Below are 27,429 nucleotides of genomic sequence, written 5' to 3' on the forward strand. Positions count from 1 at the left end.
TCACTACGTAATGCATTTCCTCTTTCCGGTAAAGAAGACTGTAAAAAGGCGCTACGAGGGCAAGTCTGTCTCAAATCTTTCTTGTGACAATTTCCTTCAGTTTAAGTGTATAGGGCGTGTTGTGAGGGTGACTCGGCGGGAGTGTGACTCGAAATGAAGGCAGAGTGTCGAGGGTATAGTTTGGGATTGGGCCTCAGTCTGCCGTTGCTATTCCGAAGAAGGGAAATGTGGAGCGGCATTTTCGGACTGTTCATAAAAACTACGACATTAACTTCCCTCCGAAAAGCGAGCTTAGAAAGAGAAAGGTGAAGGAACTAAAATCCCAGTTCAATTAAAAAATACTTTATTTGTCCCAAAGGGAAATTATTATTATTAATAATAATAATAATAATAATAACAACAGATAATAATAATATTAAAGAATACTCAATATTTGTATACATATGTTTTGCATTGTTATAGTAGGTAGATCATTTTCATTTGGTCATTTATAAATAGCTCGCAAGCTGAAAAAGTGTGGGCACCCCTGCTGTAGTCAGTTATAATGTCTGTATATCAAGCTGCTGCCATATTTCTTATATCCACTGGACACGTCAATTCACAGAACAAGCGACCCTTCCAGAAACAATGTGTACTTTTCAGGGAGGCCACTAGGTGGAGACAAAACATAGATTACTAAATATAAGAGGTTCGGAATTAAATTATAAGAAAGCGGATCTATGCGCGATGACTCCATTTTAACGGGACACTTCTTTTTATGCCACTGTCCTGCACCTTTATCCTGCTGCCCTGGGGTTGTGCTGCACCCAACCATGTCTTTATGGACCTTGCTTTGTGCACTGGGGCACAGTAATGCTGTAACAGAAAGGACCTTCCCCAAACTGTTCCCACAAAGTTGGAAGCATAGAATTGTCCAAAATGTCTTGGTATGCTGAAGCACTAAGAATTCCCTTCAACAGAACTAAGGGGTCAATCCATGAAAACCAACCCCATACCATTACCCCTCCTCCACCGAACTTTACAGCTGGCACAATGCAGTCAGGCAGGTAACGTTCTCCTGGCATCTGCGAAACCCAGACTCATCCATCAAACTGCCAGACAGAGAAGTGATTCATCACTCCACAGAACACATTTCCACTGCTCCAGAGTCCAGTGGCAGTGTGCTTTACACCACTGCATCCGACACTTTGCATTATGCTTGGTGATGTGAGGATTGCATGCAGCTGCTCAGCCATGGAAGCCCATTCCACGAAGCTCCTGCTGCACAGTCTTTGTGCTGCATGGGGTTAATGCCAGAGGAAGTACATTTGTAACACTGCAGTTGAGTCAACACAGTGTTGGTGACTTTTATGCACTATGCACCTCAGCCCTCAGTGACTTTATGAGGTCTGCCACTTTGTGGCTGAGTTTCTTTTGTTCCTAAACACTTCCACTTTGCAATAATGCCACTTACAGTTAACTGTGGAATATCTAGCAGGGAAGATATTTCACAAACTGATTTATAACAAAGGTGGCATGCTATGACAGCACCACGGCTAAATTCAGTGAGCTGAGCTCTTCAGAAGGACCCATTCTTTCACACTCTTCTGTAAACCTGACTGCCTATCTAAGTACTTGATTTTATATGTTGCGTTGCTTCCGTAGTAAGGAAGACGAAAGTAATTATGGAATGTGCGCATGCGCTGTTGTGGTGTGCTACCAGACTGCAATTTAAAGTCTCCGCAAATCTCCCATTGAAAGTTGTGTAGCGTTCGGTCGTAGTCGGAGCTGTACTCGCTATCCAACATGGCCACGGATATAACATTATACACCTGTGGCAATGGGTCTGAATGAAACAGCTGGATTCAGTGATTCAGAGGAGTGTCCCAAGATTTTTGTCCATATAGTGTAGGTTGCAGAAAGATCCGAGTTAAACACAGTGTTTCTGGTTCTTGTTTAGCCATTTGCTTCGATAAGTGTAATTCAACGTGTTTTTTTCATCAACGACTTTTGTCATTAATTGAGAAGGGTCCAGCTGCAGACGCCTGTAGAGTGGAGCTCCACCGGAAATATGTCACCTCCACAGGAAATACGTGATTTTAAGGGGCGTAAAGTGGAGCTCCACAGGAAACACGTGACCAAACTGTGTGTTACAGCGGAATTTCAGTTGTAAAATGTAAACAAAGTATGTTTTTGTTCATTTATACGCTAGAGAAATTATTATATATATATATATATATATATACACATATATATATATATATCTGGTCTGATCTAGTTTGTGGAATATATATATTGGTCATAAGATGAGCAGTTATAAACATGCCATACATACGCAATTGCTATTATGTTACTTTCCATACACATTACTAATATATATATTGGTCTTGCCTTAACTGTTATAAACATATACTATATACGATTGCTGGAACAGCGCAAATGCGTACGTATTTTATGTGCATTTGCGCTGATATGACAAGAAATTATTGTGCATTTTAACCTGTATATGCTAATTCGTACTTCATTTGCGGTATATAGGTTGAAATGCACGGTATTTTCTTGTCATATCAGCGCAAATGCACATAAAATACGTACGCATTTACACTGTCACAGCAATCGATTGCCGCACGTATCGCTTTTAAAGGTGAATGCGTACTTGCGTACCAGTTATATGCAGCACTGTATGTGTTGTATAAATGATGATCAACATGTAACAATTATATTCAATCAACTGCTAAATTCATTTAGACAGCAACAACAAACAGAATTAAATTTAAAAAAAAAATCAATCAACACACTCATGTGCCAGTAATTTAATCTTTCTCATAACAGACAGCATTAACCCGGAGGCCCCGCTGGTCAACACAGGCATGTAAAAAACAATTCCATGTCACGTGTTTCCTGTGGAGCTCCACTTTACGCCCCTTAAAATCACGTATTTCCTGTGGAGGTGACGTATTTCCGGTGGAGCTCCACTCGACAGGCGTCTGCAGCTGGACACTCTTGCATTAATTTACTTCCATACACCCCTCTTGGTCGTCTACTGCGAGTGACGTCACTCCCCATACAATCACGCCCCACAGTACAGACCCACGGTCCGGCGGCAAGATGGCGGACGAATTGGTCGCACTGTTTTGTTAAGGAAAGTTAAAAAGTGTGTCACAGTCAGCGATGTTGAATAATATAGTTGCATAATTCTGTTATCAGGTGTATATAGTTATTTATACGATATTTTACAATTCTTTTGGTTATACTGACAATTATATCTCGGAACCTGTGAGAATTTAATATGGATGGAAACGCGACGGTTGAATCGTGTGTGGCGGAAAAAATGGAGATAGTTACCATCAAAGATAAGAGAGTGATTCAAGACACACACTCTTATTCCTGCGGGGCTTACAAGGAAAGTAATGGAGCCTGTGACTCAAGTCCCAATACACCGGATAAAAAACTCTCTAAGAAAGCGCGCAAAGAACAGATGCAAGTACGTTCTGAACCATCTTTGGCCGACTTACAAGACAATATCATTCGCGTCATCACTGCCAAAATCAACGAAAGAGCGGACCAAACTGATGAAGCTGTTAAACACAACACACTGCAAATTGAGGGTCTTAAAAAATCCTTGGACTTTTGTCATCAAGAAGTGGTAGACCTAAAAAAAGAAAATGCTACGATGAAACTGAGAGTTGAACAAATGCAAAAGAAACTTTTTGAAGTGGAGCAAAAGGCGAATGATACTGATCGATATAGTCGGCGGTACAATCTTCGTCTATATGGAGTAGTTGAAGAACGCGATGAAAACATCAAGTCTAAGGTTAAAGAGTTTTGCAGCGCAGCAGTTCCTGGAAGTGAGGGTGAAGCAATCGTGGCAGCAGTGGATGTGGTTCATCGCATCGGCAGAATAGACGGCAGTGGGAAAAAGCAGTTTCCAAGGCAAGTGATCGTCAGATTTGCGTCTAGATCGGCTAGAGATGCTTTTTGGAAAGGCTCCAAGAACAACGAGTTACTCAAAAACAAAGGTGTTCAAGTGAAAGAAGACCTAACAGCTGATGACAGGGCAGCGCGCGCTCGTCTGTGGCCGTTTGTAGAAAAGGCTAGGAAAAATGGAGAAAGAGCTTACCTGGTAGGGAACAAAGCATTTGTGAATGGAAAAGAAATTAAAGGATGAACACCCTTTACGAATATTTAAAGACTCCAGCCAGTAACTGGTAAAGCTGTTGGTCACTGTTTCTATATTTACGGCTGAAGTCAAAAAAAAAAAAAAAAAAAAGAGTTCAACGTTATAGTTGATAATTGCAACGAGTATAATATGTGACATACTATGTTTGTACTAAGTGCACTTGGAATACGTTAAACTTTTACTTTGTTATTGTTCATGTCAATTTCAATTTTTTCTATTAATGCCAGAGGTATAAGAAACCAACTGAAAAGGAAATCTTTATTTTTGTATTGTCAAAGCAAAGGTGCAGACTTTTATTTTATTCAAGAGGCTCATGCTTGTGAAGCAGATGTAACGTTCTGGAGAAGTCAGTGGGGAAGTGAAGTTTGGTTCTCATTTGGTTCTAACAAATCCGCAGGGGTGGTTATATTAAAAGGTAAATTCAAAGGACACATTCACAGTAAGCAATCAGATACTGAAGGAAGATGGATAATTCTACATGTTAGTATTGATTTCTCACAATTCATTATAGTAAATGTTTATGCCACAAATAATAAGCAGAAAAATAATAATCTATTCTTAACAATTGAGGGTAAAATTGAGCAACTGTGTTCTAAATTTCCCTGTGCAGTGATTATTTGGGGTGGAGACTTTAATACAGTTATGGATGAAGAAATAGACCGATGGCCCCCAAAAAGAAAGGAAAAAACGTGTGTACTAAAAAATATATGTACAAGATTAGATCTTTTAGATATCTGGAGATATATTTACCCACAGCAAAGAATGTATACCTGGGCTAATAATGATTTGACTAAACAATCTCGTATTGATTTTTGGTTAATCTCTGCAAATAGTGCTAATGATGTTAAACTAGTGGGAATTGAAGTTTCAGTGTTAACAGATCATAAAGCTATAGTGATTAATATCAATAAAGATGCTGCAAGTCTGACTGGTCCCAAAACGAATTATTGGAAATTAAACAAATCCCTATTAAAGAATGAATTATTTAAAAATAATATTGCTAAAATTATAGAGAAATATTGGAAAAGGGCATGTGCACTTAATGAATTTGGTCACAACTGGGAACTAATGAAATTTGAAATAAGAAGCACAGCTATAGTTATAGGTAAAACAATTGCTAAGGTTAATAAAGAGAAAGAATACAAATTAATTGAAGAAATAATGAAATTATGTAGTAAACAAAATATAATGAATGAAGAGCTTAAGCAGTTGGCTTACTTGCAGTCACAATTAGACAACATTTATGAAAAAAAGGCTAGAGGTGCCTTTATAAGGAGTAGACAGAAGTGGCTTGAACACGGTGAGAAAAATACGAAATATTTTTTTAATTTAGAAAAACGTAATAATGAATTATCATCTGTGCGTAAACTTATGATTAATAGTAAAATATGTGAAAATAATAAAGAAATTGCTAAATATGTCACCCAGTTTTATAGGAATTTATACACTCCAGAACCCTATGATGACAGAAAAACAGATTTGTTTTTGAATAAAATTACTGATACAACAACAAAAAAGATAAATGATGATTTTAAACTATTTTGTGACAAGGATATTAGTTGTGAAGAGATTAGAAATTGTATAGTAGGCTTGAAGGATAATAAGTCTCCAGGGAATGACGGGCTTACATGCGAATTCTATAAGATGTTCAATGTTCAATTAACTCCTTTTTTAGCAGCTATGTTTAAAGAATCAGTTGCATGTGGGGAATTACCTGTAACTCTAAGACAAGGTCTTATCACATTGATCCCGAAGCCTAATAAGGATAAACTTTACATCGATAACTGGAGACCAATTACCCTTCTGAATAATGATGCTAAACTTCTTGCTTTAGTTTTTGCTAGAAGATTAAAAAACGGTCTGAATGAGATTATTGACGAAGAACAATCGGGGTTCATGACTGGGAGGCATATAAGCAATAACATTAGGTTAATTTTAGATATGATTGATTACAATTGTTATATACCAACTGATTCATATATCTTATTCATAGATTTTTACAAAGCATTTGATACTGTTGGTCATGAGTTTATGTTCAGATGTGTTAAATATTTTGGTTTTGGGGAATATTTTCAGAAAGCTGTTAGAACTATTTACAATGGATGTAATAGTTCAGTCAAATTATCAGTAGGTACTAGTGGTAGATTTGAGATCAATCGAGGTATACAGCAGGGTAGCCCTTTGTCTCCATTTTTGTTTTTATTAGTTACACAAATTATGGCCCTACATATAAAAAAAGCTGAATTTGAAGGTATAAACATATTTGGAAGAATATTCAAATTATCCCAATTAGCTGATGACACTACTATTTTTCTGAAAAATGATTTAGAAATATCAAAAGCAATTAATTGTATCACAGAATTTTCCTCAGTGTCAGGGCTTAAAATGAATGTAAACAAATCGGTGCTGTTTCCAATTAAAACATGTAGTTTAACAGAATTACATGGTATTCCTGTTAAACAAATAGTTACATACTTGGGTGTTATCATAAATAAAGATGAAAATGAACGCAGTGGGCTCAATTTCCAGCCCATAATAAACAAAACTAAGACAAGATTTAATATCTGGCTTCAAAGAGATTTATCTTTGAATGGGAGGGTTTTACTATCCAAAGCAGAAGGGATATCAAGATCTGTCTATGTGTCTTTAGCTTTGGATATGCCATCTAAGGTGTACAAAGAATTAGACAAATTGTTGTTTAATTTTTTATGGAGGAATAAGCATCATTATTTGAGAAAAGAAATAATATGTAAACAAAAGAGCCAAGGTGGATTATCTGTGCTTAGATTTGAAACTTTAAATAATACATTCAAGGTTAATTGGTTAATTAAATTTATGAAAGAAAAGGATAGCATGTGGTATACATTTCCAAAACATGTGTTCGACATGATGGGTGGCATAGATCTATTATTGAGATGTGATTTTAAAATTGATAAACTACCTGTAAAGTTAGCCAACTTTCACAAGCAGGCTTTATTGGCCTGGATGCTGGTATATAAACACAATTTCTCCCCGAATAAATATATTATTTGGAATAATAGATGTATTAAATATAAAAATGAATCTCTTTTCTATAAAAATTGGTATGAAAATGATATTGTGTTTGTTAAACAACTTTTGAATTCAAATGGTAATTTATTAGCATATAACGAATTTTTGGAAAAATTTGGTTTTCCTGTTACTCCAAAAGAGTATGCAATTGTGTTTGATGCCATACCTCACCCAGTTATACAGTTTGTAAGATCTTGTGGAAGTAATTCTTTTGAGGTAATGTATGTTAAAGAAAGTTTTTTTTTAGGAGGCATAGATATTCTTAAACAAAGTTATACGAATAAATTTCTAAGAAATATTATAGCAGGAGATACAATTACTCATAAGTGTGTAAAGTGGACCAGTGTCTTTGGAGAGATAGATTGGAATAAAGCCTGGCGTGTCTGTGATATGTTCTGGCTAAACAATAAAGTAAAAGAGGTTACATTTAAAATTTTACATGGTATATATCCAGCTAAAAGTGTATTAGAGAGATTTAATTTGGAAATTGATTACTCTTGTGATTTTTGTTCGGGGGAAAAAGAATCTATTATCCATCTGTTCTGTAATTGTGCATTCACGAGGATTTTCTGGGTGGATATGGAAAATTTTATTAGAAGGAAAACAAATATTATTTTCATGTTAAATAATTTTGATATATGCATGTATTATTCTAATGAAATTAATGATAATAACTTCATTTTACTTGTACAACTCCTTATTATTCTGGGAAAAGTTCACATTCATAAGAAGAAATGGTCAGGATCCAAGCCTAACTTTAGTCACTTCCTTCAAGAAATTAAGGACTACTGCACCAGTTTGGAAAACATTATCAACAAGAAAGCAATAAAGACCTATGGACTTTTTCAGAAATTCACAATTTTTTGATTAAGAAGAAATTATTTTTCTGGCATATGTTATGTAATTGGTTGTATAATGTTGTTTATAATGGTTTGTACAAATAAAAAAAAAAAAAAAAAAAAAAAGTACAGACCCACCCCTGACGCTGATTGACAGGTTTCCGTGTAAGGCGTCGGAAATTCAAATGCAAAAGGAATTGCGATTGCGTTTGAGTTTTGGCAGGCTACGTACGCGACGCAGAGAAAGTGAAAAAGCAGACGTGGTAATTGATTTTGCTATTTAAATATGACAGGCTCATGACTTGTAAGACATGGGAAATGCAACTGCAAATGGACTTTGAAATTTGGCAGTCAGTGTTCGTTCGCGAAAGCGAAAAAGCAAACGGTAATGCAAAATTTGCAATTGCATTTGAATTATGTCGCACTTTATGCGTCTACATATGGAAAACGCAATTGCAAATGCAATTTGCAATTCCTTTTGAAAAATATCCGGGATTTCCCTCCATACATTTGGCTGAACAGCATCCAGACCTGTTAATTAGTATCTTATATACCTGGATCATGTCCCCCCCTTAATCTCCTTTGCGCGAGGCTGAACAGATTCAGCTCAGCTAACGTACCTCTCTTCATAAGACATTCCTCTAAGACCAGGAATCATTCTTGTAGCCCTACGTTGCTCCCTATTATTTAAGCCTAGTAATTCCGAAGTTGCGGTTGATTTCTGTATTTGCGGCGCGTTTGTAAAATGTAGTTCGCCTGTGTTGTCATTTTGATTGTAGCCTGTGGGGCTGTGTAAGGGTTTAGTTGATTATGCTAATGAGGGGAGGCGTGCAGGTATAAAAGGGCCAGGAACCAATTGTTTGGGGCAAGTTTCGGGGGGGGAACAGTGACGGCCGACTGGTTCCTGTTTGTGAGAGCACGCCTCAGCCTTGGTAAGCAGTAGTTTATATATATATATATATATATATATATATATATATATATATATATAAAAAAAAAAAATAAGGGAATATTTTTAATAGTCTATTTTATTAAAGTGGTCTTTTTTGTGTGTTAGTATGAACTGCCATGTGTGCCTGTTGGATGAAATAAAGGTTTATGGTAAAAGGTATGTGGTCAGTTAATTGAAATGTTTGTAATGCATCCATCTGCATATGCTAAGTGTGGTTTTTGTTTGGTTATAGTTTGCCGCTGCTCTTTATGATTTAGTTTGTATGGTTTCCTTAGTCCGCCGCGTGAGTAGTCGAAGGTCCGGGCGGACTAACTTTTATTTCTTTTTCTGTTGTCTTTTGGTTTAGTGTGTTCGCACTGCTAACGGGCCAGCTGGGTTTTTGCAAGGTCATACTGGCATACGTTTGAAGTGTGCACGGTTTATTGGTGCATTTGCAGTGTCACAGTGTATGAATTAATGTGCATGTCACTCTGAGTGGAACATGTGTATTTGTGAGAGACATGTTAAGTGTGTTATGTGTGACCGCGCGGAAGTTAACCCGATGACTTATGGCTAGTATTAAATGTGGAGCAGTGCTGTTTGTTTTCCATGTGGTGCAAATATTACTCTTTTTGTAATAAAGAATCAATCTGTGTTTGTATTTGTGATTTGGATATTGTCAATGCCCATTAGTTCACATAATGAAAGTATTTTCTGAATTTGTGTAGCGTCTATGAATTTGCAGTGTGTTTGCAAATGCGTTATGAACTTGAATAATATGCTTTTTTACTTTGCAATGTGTTTTTCTATTAGACGTGTTTCTTATGTTGAATTTCACTGGGCTCTCGGCCACCGTACAAACCTGACTGCAAAGCTGACATTTATTCATAAGAAGAAATCAGATAGGCTGTAAATACACAAGGGTTCATCAGTTTTATTACTTGGACATGTTTAAAATGGTCTTGTAATTCGGTAAATTGTACAGTTATTTACTTGTGTAATATCAAAAAACATATAGATAAATGAAAACATACACACAACACAAAGATAAGACTGGAAATCACGGAATTCACAGAAAATGTGTACAATACAGTTACATAATGCATATAACGATAAAAACCCAAAATGAAGAGGAATTAGACACAGTGCAAATATCTTTGGAGCTTCAGATGACAATGTGGTAATAAAAGGACACAGAGAAAAGGCAGAGTATCGGGTTCAAGTAGGAGGGGCCGGGCAGCTTGGGATCGGCGACGGCACATTCCGGTCACTTCTTCCTCTGGAACACGTTGGCCAGCATGGCGCCCGAAGTGGTCAGCTGTCCCACCTTGCTGAGGAACTTGGTCTTCGCGTCTTCGCTCACGAGGCTGGCAGCTATAGACATGGACCTGGATACAGCAGCCAAGGGGGACGGTTTGGTGGGGGCAGAGCGAGTGCTGACCAAAGTGACCAGATAATAATCAAGCGGGGGGCCGCCCAGGCCGCAGCGTGAGGGGATCTACAGTGGTAAGTGGGGGGCTGGTTGGCGCCGCCCACGCCGGTTTGGTGGGGGCAGAGCAAGTGCTGACCAAAGTGAGCAGATAATAATGAAGCGGGGGGCCGGTCGGCACCACCCACGCCGTGGCGTGAGGGGAGCTACAGCGGTAAGCGGGGGGCCGGTCGGCTCTTACCCCTGGGGCTCCTGAGAGTTCCTGTTCTCCACTTTCTGCTCACATTCCTTAATCATGGAGCTCAGGATATCCTGCGGAAAAACGACACAGAAAAGCGAGATCCCGCCTGCTCTGTTTGTGTTGGGTATTGTGAGGTTTCCCAGTCTGAGAGCTGACACAAGTGCGCTGGTTTTTCAGCAAAGACAGAAAACAAACCTCATATTCAGGAGAGAACTGCTCCATGTCGACCCTTAAGCACCTCAGCCCCGGGAGGAAGTGATTCACCAGCACGTCTTCGGAGATGACTGTGCGTCTGCAGTTATGGTGTCCTCCAGCCAGACCTGCTGCCCACCCACTGCTGTCTGTCAGCCCCCCCCCGCCGGCATTTCCCAGTCACAGGGGGGCCTCTGACAAAGGGTGGCGGGCTGCCTTTTTAAACACCCATCAAAGTAGCTATTAGAAAAGCTTCAGGCACTAACCTGGCCCAGCTGCATGAAGCTCGGAGCTGGCGGGTGTATAGGGATTGGGGGGTCTGGGGGGGGTCTCGTCACAGCTTTGCTGTGCAGTCAGCCCTCCCCAGCCCCAGCGGTCAGGCTCTGACTTCTCTCCGTTTTCAGGGCACGTTCACACGCTTCAAAGCTGTACGCGACGAGAGGAAATACAGGCCTGTTTCCTGCCGTTCGGTTATGGCGACTTGGACGGAGTTAAAGCCTGCAGCTTTCGTCTCCTCGGTAACAGGCAGCTTAGCATAATGGGCAACGGCAGCTAGAATATCCCACATTAGCATTAAACAGATGGAGAGGCGCTGTAACAGCTGAGCTATTCTGTACTGGGCCGAGCGACCTTTGACCTCCGGGGTTCTGAAGGATACAGCAGCAGGAGAGGGCGCTGTAGGCCTCGAACAGCTGCGTGGCGATGCCCACCCGCTTGGCCTCGGCCGTCTGCCTGTTGTTGCCCAGTGCCAGCTTGTGCAGGTGAGGGAGCACGACTGAAACACAGAGCTGGGTTTCACTGAGGCCCAGTGACCACAGACTCACAAGACGCTCGAGGAACACAAGGCCTCCAGTTTGGTACCACAAAACAGCAAAGCCATAATCCCCGATAAACCATGACACACTGAACGGCTCCCTGAAGAGAAGCTGTTGTGTCACATCTCTGCCATAACAGACGCACGGCAGAGACTCACACTCGTCTCTGAAGCGCGGCTCGGCGTTGGGCCCGACCCTCCCGAACGTCCGGATGATCTCCATGTGCAGGGAATGCTGGTCCTGGTACTGCGGGTCCTCCAGGAAGGACGCCAGCTGCATCTTCACTCTCTCCAGAAGCTTAAACCGCAAGCACACGCTGGCCTTAGCTTCTCCAGAGTGCGTTACACACACTGGGAGATATCCACTGGTGTGCACTGGTCTTCATGCAGTTTGATATGCAATTAAATCTCCAAATTAAAGGTCCGGACGACTGAAGTGACACGGTACCTCTTTCTGGGTCACGGTCTCCATTATGGTACCAAATGCCGGTATCGTTGATATCCTAACCGAGCTGGAACACAAGCAGAAACGGGCCCACTGACCATCTGAGGCTGAGAGTCTTTACTAATTCAACATGTAGACAGACAGAGAAGGTCGATGGTGACTCTGTGTGCGGCGGTAAGTAGTGGCAGGCATGAGTGGGACACACATCCGCGCGGATGGCGGCAGAGGGACGGCACAGACATGGAGGACACGGACACGGACATGGACACGGACACGGACAGAGCTGAAGTCTCACGTCTGCATCGACTCACAATTCCGGGTCACTGCACAAGGTAATTAGCGCTGGAGCTACCCGCTTGTCAATTAAGGCCTCGCTCATGCCCCTGAGAATCACCTGCAACCAGTCAGAATGCAAAAGAGAGACGATTGGGTGAGCACGGGTGGGACGGGACGGGGATCCGGGGGGGGGGGGGTGGTGGAGGGGGGAGGGTGCCAGAGGGTGAGCCTGGAGCCTAATCATGCGATGAATCGAGCACGTGGGGGCAGCGAGGATCTCAGCCTGAGCTCGATGTTAGCATGTCTTCGCTTAGCATAGCCTCCTCCCTGCCTCGGCTTCCCAGGAATAGCGCCACCTGCAGGCGGCGGCGGATCCTTCGTCCACCAGTACTCTGTCTGTCGGAGTGCCCCGATAGAGCAATGTGGCGATGTGATACGAGGGGGCAAATACTCTCGCATTTCCAGGTAAACATGACCACCCTGAATAGATGTGAAAATTACCCAAAAGCAGCCTCTGAATATGGGGCCGTGTTTCCCTTTTGCTCAGCAAGTGTCCATCCCGGATTAAGTTACAGCTGTCATGTTAGCACGTTAGCATTAGCCGCTTCTCACTGCCACGAGCTCCTTGCACGGACAGTGAGGTACTTCCTGGAAAGTCATGGACCAAGGTGGGGAGGGCAGGCTGGGAGGAACGAGGCAGCAGTGGACTTACATTTCAGGGTCATCGGAGAGCGCGATAAGGGCTGGGACAACCCTCTGAGCTATTAGACTCTCACTGACCCCCTTCACCAACAGCTGATTGGTCAGATCAGGATGATGTCACACGGTGTGCATGGAAAGAACAAGCACGGCACCATGGCGATGCGGAGAGAGAGGGACAAAAAATAATAACGATAAAATAAACAACCATCCAAACAGGAAACAATAGAGGAATAAACAAATTATATCAATAATGAGGTGAAAATGGACACGTTTCACAGGCAAAAGTAAGGAACAAAGCAAAATCTGAGAGATCAAGCAAGAACAAATGACCACCGATGTGGGGGTGCAGATTCCATATGTGGCACTTTTGGACATCGATTTGATGATATGTTTTGGGGGGGGAGGGGTGCTTTCAGATTCAATAAGGTAGGCAGGCAGGCAAGCAAATCCAATACAGTAACATAGTATTACAGTGTTATCACGAAGTACAGTAACAGTAAAGGTTATGCTTTTCTCTGCAGTTCCTCCTGAAGAAAGGACAGCTCTCCTTTGGCCTTAATCTCTGCTACCTCTCATAATTCTGACCACTGGTACTGCCACACCTGACACCTCATCTGGTAGCATCCGCCCACTTACCTCGAACATGCGGGCTGCAGTGCAGCGCACGAGGGCGGAGGTGTGCACCACGCCGTACCAAAGCACCGTCAGCAACAGCTCGTGATACGCTGGGTTGGCGCTTTGGGGGGGACAGGCATATTCTGTTATACGTTAGGGTCCGAGCGGCACTGGAATCGGCCCCGGCCCCGCCACACCCCCAGCCCTGCCCCCCGCTTCACCAAATGCCCTGACACACCCACTACCTCGGCCCCGCCCGCTCACCCCAGCTCCATGAAGGCGGCTTTCAGGCTGTCCAGAGGAGCATGGGACAGAGACAGGCTCATCATGACGTCCTCCAGGAAGGCCACCAGCAGCTTGCGGTCCTCCTCCTGGGGGGGGAGGTGATTCGGGTGAGGGGCCACACGCACTCTCAGCCGCCACTGCCCCACTAGCCGCTCCTTACCTGGTTGTAGCACGTCAGCACCCCGGTGGCGTAGATGGGCACGGTGCCCTTCGTCAGAACATCATTCCCATCCGAGGCGTCTGCCGTTACCACGGAGACATGACAAAAAGTAAGATGAGAGCATACATCATCGCACACCATCCACACACATGCCTATTTACCCAAACATGGTTTGGATGACCTGAAGGAGACCAGCGCACACATGGGAAGCAATAGAGTGGGGGGCCAATGAGACTAAAGGGTTTATGAGCCCCCAGGAAGGAGGGCCGCACACTGCGGTGCAGCGAAGGCCCCGTGACGGCTCCCCAGACGCTCTGACGGCGTGACTAGCCCAGGTGTCGGGGACACGACTAAGCGCTTAATGCCTGACAGCAGCCACGTCCTGCCAGCTCTTCCTGATAAAAGCAGGCAGGAGCATCTGCAGCACATAAGCGGTCATGCAGATTCACGCACCCACGCTCTCCTCAGACAGCCGCAGGATTTCCTGGAACTGCGGCTTCACCTGGAAGAAAAATAAAACAGGACTTAACAAGGTGATCATACCCAGAGAGCAGACTGCAGCAGAGGTCAAACAGCTGGGGCCAAATCCCCAAACGGACACTGGCCTTAACACCTTGAACCGGACACTTGATACCACTCACCTTCGTGTTTGTGAAGATCTTTCCAAACGTCCGGCACAGCCTCCAGAAAAGCCTGGAGAACTCGTGCACGCAGGCTGCGGAGTTGACGTTGATCTGGCCCACAATTCCGATGAGATGGGGTAACCTGGGGGAGCAGTAGCACCATCTCACTGAGGGTAACGCTCTGCATGTGGAGGCTGGATTTACTCACCTGTAAACCTACAAAGGCTAACCTTTAACGTCCTTCTGGATCTTAAAAGGACTCTATTTGAAATCGAGTACTGGACAAATACTTGGGGATTTATAAAGAAATGCATTTAAGGACCACTACAAAATACAATTGAAAGTTACAATTACAAATTACAATTACAAATTGCTAAATTCCATAAAAACCCATACAACCAACAGGCTTAGATGAATTCAGAAGCCCAGTGTAGATGCTTCTTCACGGCTAATTTTGGGGGGGGGGGACACTTACAGCTGGTTGACCACCCAGAGCAGGCTGCCCCAGCCCATGGTCCCCTCATGCTCCAGCTGCCGGTCATACAGCTGCAGCAGCACCGCCAGGCGCTCGCGGCTACCAACGATCGTGGCCACGTCCTGGAGCATGGACGCCGGACGCGGGAACCGTGTCACTGGAGGCGAGGGAGGTGGGTGGGGACAGAGTGTGACAGTGTGTGTGTGTTAGGGTCCGGCGTCGTCCCCGGAGACGACACAATGACCCTGAACTGTCTCCAGCCCTTTGTAATCTGACCATCCTTGTAAAAACAGGGTCCTCACCCTCGATGGGCGGGGTGCTGTCCTGCAGCTCCACCTGGCCGCTGAAGGGGGCGCTCTGGAGCACCAAGGCAAACATTGGGGAGATAAGGGACTGCAGGCCCGACAGGAGCAGGTGGAGCTTGTGTTCGTCAGGGCCACGGTCGCTCTCCTGTATGGTGGGGGGGGGGGGTGCGATGAGTTACCATGGCGACAGTGACCACGGTGACCGTGCCCACCACACGGCTTACCTTCAGCAGGCCCTCGACGCGCAGCAGCAGGCTGGACAGGAGCTGGCTCTGCAGGACACCCAGTTCTGTGGTCCAGGCTGCAAAGGCCGGAATGAAGACCTGGTGGGTGGCGCTGACCACCCGCTCGGATGGGTCGCCCAGCGACAGCAGCATCAGCTCGAAGCCCTGCAGTGACATCATCAACAGGAGCCTCAGGATCAGAGCAAAAGGGGGCAAAGAGGGTGGGGGGGCGGTTGCCATATACCTGTGAGTACTTGTCGGCATCGTCGATGTAGCCCATAATGACGCCCAGGCTCTTGACCACGGCTTCCCGCACCAGGTGGGCCTTGTCCTCTGTCAGCATCTGCTTCAGCATGGAGAGCACCAGCGAACTACGGATTTCCTTCTGCGAGGGAGGGAGGCGCGGGGGGAGAGTTACAGAGGTGACGGCATTGACTGTGAGGTCACAAACACAGAGAGGTAACAGGGTCTTCTGAGGCACCACTGACCAGGACAGGAAGGGCTTCCAAAGGCCACACAACTACCAGAGCGATTAAGGCAAACCTAACGTCTCCCCTTCTGGGGTTACAGCAAGGTGGCGCCAGAGAGCAGGCGGGGGCATGTCTTACGGGCAGATAGGGGGCCAGGGCTCCGCAGGACTCGGCGACCAGCAGGCGGCGCTCCAGATACTTGTGGTTGATCTGGGGGGGTGAAGGGGCAGCGGGAGGTCAATTCCGGGATGGACTGACGCAGTCAGCAGTTTGGCAATCGAGCACGGCATAACCAAACACATAGTAACTGAACACAGCACAACACGGCATAACCAAACACATAGTAACTGAACACAGCACAACACGGCATAACCAAACACATAGTAACTGAACACAGCACAACACGGCATAACCAAACACATAGTAAAAGAACACAGAACACGGCATAAACAAATATGGCGTTACGGTATGATCAGGTTTTCACTGACCGGGGTAGGGGACACGCTTTCACTGACTGGGGTAGGGTAATGTGGCTATTTAGAATGTGAATAGTGATCTTCGGGTGAGAGCGGTACTACACGCCCCCGATGCAGGTAAAACAAAGTAAGGTGACATGGTTAAATTTTTTCCCGATTTAACCTAATTTAAAAAACTTTAATACTTCCGACAATGGACATTTTGAAAAGAAGACAGATTACAGATTTAGTCGGCATTTTTTTCATGATTCTACAAAAAGATTTCAGCGAGATATAAACTGAAATTGACGCGAAAGATACGCTGCATCGCCGACGTTGCACTCGACCCCAGAGGGCTAAAGAGGCTGAAGGTTAATATCAAGGAAGGATGCTTAACGTGCTGCATACATCAAACATCACATCAGACACATGGAGGGGGGGGGGGGGTGTACCTGTTCCCAGCACTGTGGCAGCAGCTCCGCCTCCACCCGCGTGGGGCCCACGTGCCGGGCAAAGGCCACACAGCCCGTCAGGATCATCTGCCTGGGGGGAGGTCAGGATTGGTGCACCGTCAGCTTACCGTCAGCAGGGGGCAGTGCAGGCTAGGCTGCCAAACCCGAGGAGGGTCAGGGTTTGCACGGCTAACTTACCATCACCAGGGGGCAATATAGGCTAAGCTACCAAACCCAGGGGGGGAGGTCAGGGTTAGCGCATTGTTAGCTTACTGTCACTAGGGGGCAGTGCAGGCTAAGCCGTCAAATCAGGGGTCTTTCCACTACCATGCGAGGGTAGCTCCCTTTAACTGTCTTATAAGAATAAGCACACAGCCAAAATTAGGAGGACGGACTGTGGATGTACGAGTTCAGTGGTGACTGACATTTCAGCAAATATTGGCAGACAGATTCTGAGAGAGAAAAGCTAATGTGTATAATTTACTTTCTTTAATTTGGAGAGTCACATATACGTTTGTATACATAGTATACATACACAGCACTGTAGAAAGGCCTCAGGCAGTCAAAGAGAATGACGTTTAAATGATGTTCATGCTGAACCAAGGTCTTCTACCCAACTCATAAAATACCAGCAATGTTTTCGGAGAACAGAAGAAATTCTTGTTAGTTTTCATTGTGCCGCTGTTCATTCGGACATCTTCTCGAGCCTATTCTCAAACGCCTACCTTTTAAAAAACATTCTAAAAAATAGGACCTTCTTGAAATAAAACGCTTATTACTTGTGAACCACTTGTACTGCATTTAAAACCGAGGGCTGGCTTTATTCCTGACGGTCACAAAATATTAAAAACTGATTTCTAAAGGTATTACTTACATGGATAAATATACTTTTACTGTAAGGTTTTTGCACTGCCATAAATGATTTTATGGTTCGTTTCTTTACTAAAAAGAGATTTTGTTTAGCTTGGTAACCCTCTTGATGACATTTTAAGTTACTGACCTACATTACATTTGTTTTTTAACTATTTTTTTATTTTGTGAGCAAATATATACTTAATACCCTGATAAAATGCTGTAAACATTTGCTTTCACTGCACAGTACTATGTGTGCCTATCCACAGTGAATGCAGCGTGTGCTCAATGTCGCCCCCTGTGGGTGAGACTCACCTCTGCTCGTCGTCAGGTCTCTTGATGAGGTTGAAGAGGATGTGCAGCAGCTGGTCACGTTCCTTAGGCTCGGGGTGAAGGCAGGCGGTGCAGAGAATGAGGGGGATCAGCTCCTAGGGCAGGGAGAGCGCTGTCAAGCACAACAGCCAATCAGAGCGCTGTCAAGCACAGCAGCCAATCAGAGCACTGTCAAGCACAGCAGCCAATCAGAGTACTAGATCAAACGGGGTCTAACACTACTTAGAGGTAATGCTGACAGAGCGCCTCCTGTCTGCAGCTTCTTGTACTGCCCCTTCCAACGTCTGCTCGGGTGGGGTAAGAAAATGTGGCAGAAATTATGAAGAGTGGAAAAAAAACCATGAGAAACGATGAGACTGCGATACGGCCATTTTGCGTTTGCATATTTGGAGGGACCACAACGACGGAGATGTCCCAGCTTCCCCCGGAACCTGAGGCTCACACCAAAATCGCCGGAGAGCCTGACGGGGAACGGGTGTCAGCCATGGTAGACGGCGCCGAGGCCACACGCGGCCTTTCAGACAGATCCCCAGCCTACCGAACTAACCGAGAACACGGCGGCCTTTCAGACAGATCCCCAGCCTACCGAACTAACCGAGAACACGGCGGCCTTTCAGACAGATCCCCGGCCTACCGAACTAACCGAGAACACGGCGGCCTTTCAGACAGATCCTCAGCCTACCGAACTAACCGAGAACACGGCGGCCTTATCCTGACAACCTCGACTTCCAGAGGCGGCGAAAAGCATCGCGAGCAAAGCAGCCTTCTGGAGGCAAGTTTTAAAGGAAGCCTTTGATCAAACACTTCACACTCCATTCAATCACTTTCCTTTTGCATAACTTTTCTAGTCGCAAAACAATTTCTGCACTGCCGTCTATAAATGGACAAAAAATTAACAGTTGTGCTTTTACAATACCTATGCAGCATCAGTGTCTTTGGACAACTCTTTGAGAGCTTAGTTAAGTTACATTTAATCTCAAAACTTTTGTAAATGAAATATAAGTAGGATTTGTGTAGCCTAACCATCCTGGATTCACCAACATTTCATGAATGGATCCACAGGCAGTTGTTCATCACTGGTTTGGCCTCCAGACCCTCATTTTTATAGGATCACAATCCAAATTTTTTAAGCTGCGTACCACATATGTATATATAGAATGCAAGGGGGCAGAGGGCGGGCACAGCGGATAAATTTTACCAACGGGGGTGAGGAGGTGGAGACAGTTAAAAACAAAAAAAAAAGTCAGACATTTTTGAGCACACACTCCACAACCCCCCAGCAGAGATTGTGCTCATCCTATCAGCAAGGTTACCCAGGGTCAGCACATGCACAGACGGTACGGCGCTGGTCAAACCACGCAAATAAAATTACGCTTTTGCTGTACGTATCTAATTTCACTATATAGAAGAAAAACACCAAACACACCCTTAATTTGTGCCATCTGAGAGCACTGTTTCTATAAGGCTCTCATCACATCTCAAAACAAACCCTAGCTATGAAAATAACCAGAGCTGGGGAGGGGGGGGGGAGAGGGGCTATGAACCATGTGACTCCAAGCACTAACACATTCATTTCTGTGTCTGCCTTCAGCGTGATGTACGTGTCACGGAGAGCCGACTTGTGACTCGCCGACGACTGAAAATAAAATAGCATGGGCCATTAATCTACACACTGCAAGGCAGCAAAATTGACAGCAGAATGTAAACACCAGCCCGGAAGGGAGTGGGACCTCTGCTGATTCACCGCACGACAGGCACGAAGGGGACACCCAGGGCAGGATTCACACGCGCCTGAGAAATGGCTCACTCTCACCATCGGATTCCGCAAGCCGAGTCTAACTGCCGCAGCCAGATTAGCCCCTGAATAAAGACCAGTTATGCTCCACACACAGTCAGCCTCTCCTGCAGCCCAGGGAGAGACGACCATTTGTTACAGAAAACTAGTGATGGGGAAAATAATGCTTCATGAAAGATTTGCTATATTTTGTGACCCCACTAGATGGTGCTGTTGGCTTGCTTTGGGACATGCTTTGTGCCCTTTTCTGAAGAGAGAGCGCCATCTAGTGGGGTCAGATTATACAGCTAATGTTTCATAAAGCATCATTTTGCCCATCACTAGAGAAAACCAATCTTTGGCTATTAATAGCAGGTTTAGTCTGGTATTTAGTTCAAAGCTGGGGGGGGATTTACATTTTTCATGTTAGATCTAGATATTTTCAGCACATTGAACAAAATCTGGCAAAAGCCGACATGTAGGCTAGCGGCGGTACGGAAGACGAGCCGGACTTGGCAGCTAGGGGGCAGTAAAGCAGCCAGCTGAGAGGAGCGGAGGGGGAGGGGCGGTGGTGTTTGCGGACGTTTTCGCACTCACCTGGCACAGGTGCACAACCATTCTCTAGGAGCAGAGACGCATGCACAAAAGTGGGAAAATGGCGGAAAGTAAAAGACACAAAATGGAGTCAAAATGAGTACAGGCGAGAATCAGCGTCAAACGCAATGCAGATTCCAAATGGCAGACAGTAATGCAATGACATACGAGGGCACGCCCCCCCACGTACCCCCGAGCACACTCCGTACCTCTCTCTTGGCGAGCAGCACGTTGGGCACGATGTGGGGCAGGCAACGACCCAACATGAGCAAGAGACTCTCCTCGCTGTCTGCGATGCGGGACACCTGTCAGAGGCATCATTGGCGCAGAATTCGATTAACAGCCAGATCAAGTCAAGGAACATCATCACAATCAGAATCTTTGGTGAGCTTCAGGGGGCATAAATAGTGTATTAGTTTGCACTTAATTAATCATGAACTAACTCTTAGTTAATGTATTAATTACCCACAAACTAAGTCTTAGAAGCAAATTACCTATTATTTATTTAACAGCAAGTCATCAAGCTCAGTGTTGACATAAAATGTAGTTAACCATCATTTTATAGCGTACATAATCATTATCTACCCACTAGACACTGGTAATTATGATAACCAATACGCAGGTTCACTCATCTAAAAAAGACACATCGGAACTCACCACTAATTATATATTAATTCTGTCAATTAATGTACTTATATATTGATCTTATGTTAGTTCATCATTAACGAATCACAGTCGAAGCTATCTATTCTGAAGAAGCATCATCGTAACTCAAATGGTCTAAGTGAAACGGTCCAAGTCAAATGGTCTAAGTGAAACGGTCCGAGCCAAACGGTCTAAGGAAAATGGCCTGACCCCTGGACCATTTGAGCCGTGGTCTTTTGTGTTGTACCATGGATGACAAAGATCTGCCAGTAAGAGGACCTGAAAATTCATTATTTGCTGTCATTTTTGACCATCCTCAGCTGTGCTTTGGCAGGCTTACAAGAAACGAGGAAGAAGATTTCAAGGGAATACACCAGAACACTCTATTTTGTCGTTTTGCGTTAGAGAAACAGCATTAAAGGTCAAGGGGTGAAGCACTTCTTCCGTGGCGATACACTTTGTGGGGCTTTTAACATTCAGCACCATCTTCAGGACCGTGACTCTCACCTCAGAACCAAGGCGGCTATCGGCAGACAGTTGACAGAAAGACAAAAGTGCTTGAAGAAATGCAGGAGACAGATTCCTAAACACAAAAAACACAAACACCCAATAAGCAGTAGCTTGCAAAAGTACTTTGTTACAGACAGACATCATTGACTGGGGATGTAAAATTAATTTTGTTATTGGAGTATTTTCCATTTTCATACTTGTGGCTCCCTCTAGTGGCAAAGTAGTGAATGGTAAATAACGAATGCTCATGCTGCATGGCCATGGGACAGACAGAAAAGGTTTAGGTGTACCCTGAACAGGATAATAGGCCACTGTAGGGCACACTTACTTGGGGACAATTTAGAGGAAACCCACATGACACACGATCCACACGCACACTGCGAAGACTGGAACCCCAGAGGAAACCCACATGACACACGATCCACACGCACACTGCGAAGACTGGAACCCCAGAGGAAACCCACATGACACACGATCCACACGCACACTGCGAAGACTGGAACCCCAGAGGAAACCCACATGACACACGATCCACACGCACACTGCGAAGACTGGAACCCCAGAGGAAACCCACATGACACACGATCCACACGCACACTGCGAAGACTGGAACCCCAGAGGAAACCCACATGACACACGATCCACACGCACACTGCGAAGACTGGAACCCCAGAGGAAACCCACATGACACACGATCCACACGCACACTGCGAAGACTGGAACCCCAGAGGAAACCCACATGACACACGATCCACACGCACACTGGGAAGACTGGAACCCCAGAGGAAACCCACATGACACACGATCCACACGCACACTGCGAAGACTGGAACCCCAGAGGAAACCCACATGACACACGATCCACACGCACACTGTGAAGACTGGAACCCCAGAGGAAACCCACATGACACACAATCCACACGCACACTGTGAAGACTGGAACCCCAGAGGAAACCCACATGACACACGATCCACACGCACACTGTGAGGACTGGAACCCCAGAGGAAACCCACATGACACAGGATCCACACGCACACTGTGAAGACTGGAACCCCAGAGGAAACCCACATGACACACGATCCACACGCACACTGTGAAGACTGGAACCCCAGAGGAAACCCACATGACACACGATCCACACGCACACTGTGAAGACTGGAACCCCAGCACTGGAGGTGTGAGCTGCCATGCCCTACCCACACTGAGTTACTCTTCCAGCAGTGACATGTATAATGTTGTTCATGCTTGTGCTCACCTTTTAGGCTGCTCAAACTGTGCAGACCCTTGACTTGGTGCTTTCTGGGTTTTTAACTTGCTGTGGGGCTGTATGGGCTGGCAGAGCGAGGGGGCGGGTGCCGTGGTAAGCGGGTCCCTGTCCAGCCTGCCCTTTGTCCTGAAGGGGGCACCCGCGGGCATCAGCTCCTCCGGGGGCCCTCTGCTGTCAGCGCAGCACCAGTTCTCTAGGGGGGCCACCATGGAACTCTGATCCGATCTGAGATTGCCCCCCTCCACCTCCTCCATGGAGATGCTCTTCTTCAGGCTCTGGATATCACTGGAGATTTCGGGAGATTTCAGTCAGAGCCCGTTCTTCGATGTTCTCCAAGTTCCCTCAACACAACGGGAGGTTGAACCACTGCACACGTCACCCCCCACCCCCCGCGTCTTCCCTACCTCTGGAGAAGTTTAATCTGCTCCACCAGACTGTGCTTCTCGCCGATCAGCAGGCCTATCTGATACTCCAGCTCCTGAACAATCTCTTCTTGCTGGAAGATGAGAAATACCAAAGCTTCAGCTTCCACAGAAGATTTGAAAGAGTTAAAATAGCATTTCAAGGTCGCCGTCACAGTCAGGAATGAACTAATCAACATCCTACTGCTGCAGCCATGGTTGCTCCATGCGAAGCATGGTTGCTCAATGAGCTGAGTCACATGACCAGGGTCACATGCCTGCGTGCGCTCCATCTTGTGCAGGGACTCTTGGGTAATGGAGTTCAGCGGCAGCTCACTGGCCTCCACCCCGACGGCCACATCGGCGGTGTCCCTCGGGGAGGGGGGGCAGCTTCCCCCAGTCCGGTACTGGTGCAGAAGGCTGGGGGGCTTTGGCGTATTCAGCCCCACATCGTCCCACAACTCAAAATCCTACGACGAGGACAGGTTACAGTTTCTATGACAACACGTGACCATTAACCCTTTGCTGCCCATTATAAGGCATAATGTGTCAGTGGGACAAACCCATTCTGATGAAAACTATTTGAAACTATATGTACTATATTTAAAATGCTGTAAGGTTAACTGTGTACAGGTCTTATTCCTTAAAGAATAAATATTTCATACATTAACTACAGATACTGTAAAAACACATAAACTATTTGAAATTCTGCTGAACTACCTGGTCATCGTTTTCATCGGAGAATGTGATCGAGGTCAGTTTGTAATTATTCCTCAGCAAATACTCATTAACGAGAAAATTCAAGGCTCTTTTTTCAAGTGGACGGACGGGCTCCTGCAAAGAGGAATGAAACGCTGATTAGACGCTTTTCCATACAGTACAAGTCAGCATTTATGCCTTTGGTTGAACTACAATGCAAACAGACCCATATGCAAGGTCAGGGCATTGATAAGCTGGAGTCAGAGAACCAGAGAGACAGACAGAGAGACAGAGAGAAACAGAGACAGACATAGAGCGACAGACACACAGAGACAAAGAAACAGACAGAGACAGAGGCAGACAGACAGCTTCGTCCTCTCTGCTCTCCCACCTCCATTTCCGGGCTGAACCGGAAGCTCCGCCTCTCCCGCGACGGCCCTTCGCTCTCTGCAAGGCAAAGGTAGACCTGTTGGATGGTCTCCCCGGCAACCGCCGCAGCCGCAGGACCCCCAGCAGCTCTCAAAGCAGAAAGTACATAGGAAAAATAGAAAGTACGCCACCTGCTGCCTGAGTCAAGTTGGCGCGCAGTGCCTGAATGGTCTCCTTGGCTTTCCGAAGTTCAAACTCCAGGACTGGACAGGGAGTGGATTAAACACACAGGCATCAAACCAAGAAAAGGGGGCAACGAAACGAAACTGGAAATGGATGGTGTGAAAGAACAGAAGTGGTGAGGAGAGCATGCCAACGGTGGGGGCCGTCAAGGCGTGTGGCCGGCGAGCGGCGCCCAGGACGGGTCTCATTCTGGCAGCCGGGGGCCCCGGGGGCCCCGGCGCCGACCCAGGGCAGCCACATCCTTTGGCTTGTGCTTCATACAAACCAAACGATCCCTACAGATTTTCTTCACGCATCAGTTTGAAAATCTCGTGTTTGTAGGGTGTTGTATGCTTTTGATATACAAGCGAATTGCATGCATTCATGGAGATCGGCAGCACGGCATGGTCTCGAGGGCCGGGCAATCGGCTAAGAGCCCAGTTTCGGCTCTCTGGGGCACAAGGACCAGCTGACTTTCGATCCAGCTCTCCTGCTTATCCTCGCTGATTTCTGGAGGGAAGATCTGCTCATCTTGTGTATTATTAACAATCTGCCGTTCAACAGCAGGACTAAACACGACTGTGGACCCCCAGGCCGGCGGTCGTGCTCCCCCTGCTGGCTATCCACAGGTATAATCACTGTCAGAAAAAAGTAGACTTCTTAAAGGTACAAGAGCGCCATCCATGGCCTAAAGGGGCAGATCGACCGACATGAGAGTGCAAGAGAGTGCCGGCTGAGACACCAATGGACACATCCACTGGCCCAGTCGAACTATTATAGCTCATGGCACCGTTGGCGGGTTCTGTCCATTTATGGGGCTCTTGTTGTTGCAGGAATGGTAACGCTGCACATGGATGGTGATGCCCCTCGCATGGAGACTCTGACAGTCAGGAGAATGGGCTGAACATGGCAGAAAAGCCACCAAGAGCTTCATCGTTGCAGATCTAGCACCAGCTGAAGACCAGCTTGCTGTGAAAATGCATCTAACTTCCACTCCAAGATTTCCCAGTAAGACTGTGATCCCTTTCTTTTTATTTATTATATGGTTCTAAAGTTACGCTGAGCTCCCCTCCAGCCAGAACTCACGGGAAAGCCGCTGGAGCACCGGGGATGTAGCTGAAAGCCGAGCGAGGAGGTGAGGTCCACGTGAGTGGGCGTGGTCAGAGCAGGGTTGGGGGCGTGGCCATGACAGGGTTGGGGGAGTGGTCAGGGTAGGGTTGGGGGCATGGCTGGGGTATGGTTGGGGGTGTGGTCATGGCAGGGTTGGGGGCGTGGTCATGACAGGGTTGGGGGAGTGGTCAGGGCAGGGTTGGGGGCATGGCTGGGGTATGGTTGGGGGTGTGGTCATGGCAGGGTTGGGGGCGTGGCTGGGGTATGGTTGGGGGCGTGGTTATGACAGGGTTGGGGGTGTGGCCATGACAGGGTTGGGGGAGTGGCTGGGGTGGGGGTGGGGTGGAGTTAGGGGTCTGAAGTGGGGATGGCGGGGACCAGGGAAGACTGCTGGAGGAGGCAGAGCCGACCCATGCAGCATGTGGCCAACTTTTAACAAGCTGTTTTTGGACACTGCATGGTGGTATCAGAAAGCCATTTAAGAAGGAGTGAGACCCTGAGTCAGACAGCTGTGGCCGCGGGTTCGAGAGCTGCTGAAGCTCCTAACCTGCTGCAGTCACATGGCCCCACAGAAAGAGGAACACCCCACAGCACTGCAGTCACACCCCCAGCCTCCCACCAACCAATCACATCTCCGCTCTTCAGGCCACTCCCACTGACCTATTCATACCCTCGTCCAATCACATTACGGCTCAGCATCTTATTCTCCATGTATAAACATCTTGGGTGCGTAAAAATGCAGAGACACAAAATGGATGTAAAACGTACAGTTATTCACGAGGGGGGGGGAGGGGGGACATACTGGAATTTCAAGATGAACAACAAACACAAACTGGAGTCAGAAGGCCAGACCCTACAGCGCTCAACCAGAGAGGGAGCTGGTGTTACTGAACGTGGTGCATTAATAACAATGTGGAAGTGGGGATTAAAATAACGTTTTATTGAGTGAAATTTAAACACGAAGGAAAAAGCAGAAGTCAGCTTTCGACTAAGCGGAGGAGGATATCTTCAGCGTACTGTGCTGGGAAACACACAGAACAATAATAAACTATTGGGACTGTTTATTATTCATGACCTTTGGGTGTGCAAAACCATCACTTACATGGAGCCCAGGTCCGTGTTTTACTGTAATTAAATGACAAATCACACAAATTAAAAACAACAAAAAATAATCCCCTCTTTGCTCCACTACTTCAGTGTAGATGTTCCTAAAAACACGAATCTAAAATGTCACACGTCAAAAGCGTATAGCGCCCTGCCACTCTTCCTGCTACATACATTGCTAAACTGGCTCAAAGGCCAGGATCTAAATCCTACAACAGACACATCCAACTACTGAGCCACAAGGTCAGTGTGACTGCGTGACTGGCCTGGAGCGTTTGCCAAACCACAATCGAGGCTTTGTACCCAGTGACTGCCATCAGCTGAAATGCGCTGATGAGGGCTCGGTGTGCCCAGTGCCAGGGGGATCCCGGTGCCAGGGGGATCCCGGTGCCAGGGGGATCCCGG

General features: G+C 46.0%; 2 protein-coding genes across 4 annotated transcripts in view; one reads left to right on the forward strand and one right to left on the reverse strand.

Annotated features, from left to right (window-relative positions):
• Nucleotides 1–27,429, forward strand: part of LOC111841218 (uncharacterized) — a 167,562-nt gene that overhangs the window by 52,944 nt on the left and 87,189 nt on the right. The window lies entirely within an intron of this gene.
• On the reverse strand, nt 9,910–26,013 carry LOC140588809 (RAB11-binding protein RELCH homolog). 3 transcript variants are annotated; one of them, XM_072711077.1, is made up of 27 exons: nt 24,780–26,013; nt 24,611–24,666; nt 24,241–24,354; nt 23,524–23,990; nt 23,108–23,404; nt 21,849–21,924; nt 20,906–21,001; nt 20,700–20,723; nt 18,311–18,423; nt 17,144–17,234; nt 16,375–16,446; nt 16,011–16,151; nt 15,767–15,931; nt 15,540–15,687; nt 15,238–15,394; nt 14,781–14,904; nt 14,593–14,641; nt 14,140–14,219; nt 13,959–14,065; nt 13,716–13,815; nt 13,090–13,172; nt 12,105–12,168; nt 11,816–11,954; nt 11,501–11,617; nt 10,846–10,934; nt 10,651–10,721; nt 9,910–10,368 (listed from the first exon to the last, which is right to left on the reverse strand). In XM_072711077.1, exons 2-27 carry the CDS (start codon nt 24,614–24,616, stop codon nt 10,248–10,250), a joined length of 3,111 nt encoding a protein of 1,036 aa, XP_072567178.1. In that variant the 5' UTR covers nt 24,617–24,666; nt 24,780–26,013; the 3' UTR covers nt 9,910–10,247. The 3 variants fall into 3 exon arrangements, with proteins under 3 accessions (XP_072567178.1, XP_072567176.1, XP_072567177.1); XM_072711075.1 differs by lacking the exons at nt 9,910–10,368; nt 13,090–13,172 and adding an exon at nt 12,413–12,495 and having other exon boundaries at nt 10,617–10,721; XM_072711076.1 differs by lacking the exons at nt 9,910–10,368; nt 13,090–13,172; nt 20,700–20,723 and adding an exon at nt 12,413–12,495 and having other exon boundaries at nt 10,617–10,721.

This window comes from Paramormyrops kingsleyae, chromosome 4 (assembly GCF_048594095.1).
Source record: "Paramormyrops kingsleyae isolate MSU_618 chromosome 4, PKINGS_0.4, whole genome shotgun sequence".
Classification (NCBI taxonomy): domain Eukaryota; kingdom Metazoa; phylum Chordata; class Actinopteri; order Osteoglossiformes; family Mormyridae; genus Paramormyrops; species Paramormyrops kingsleyae.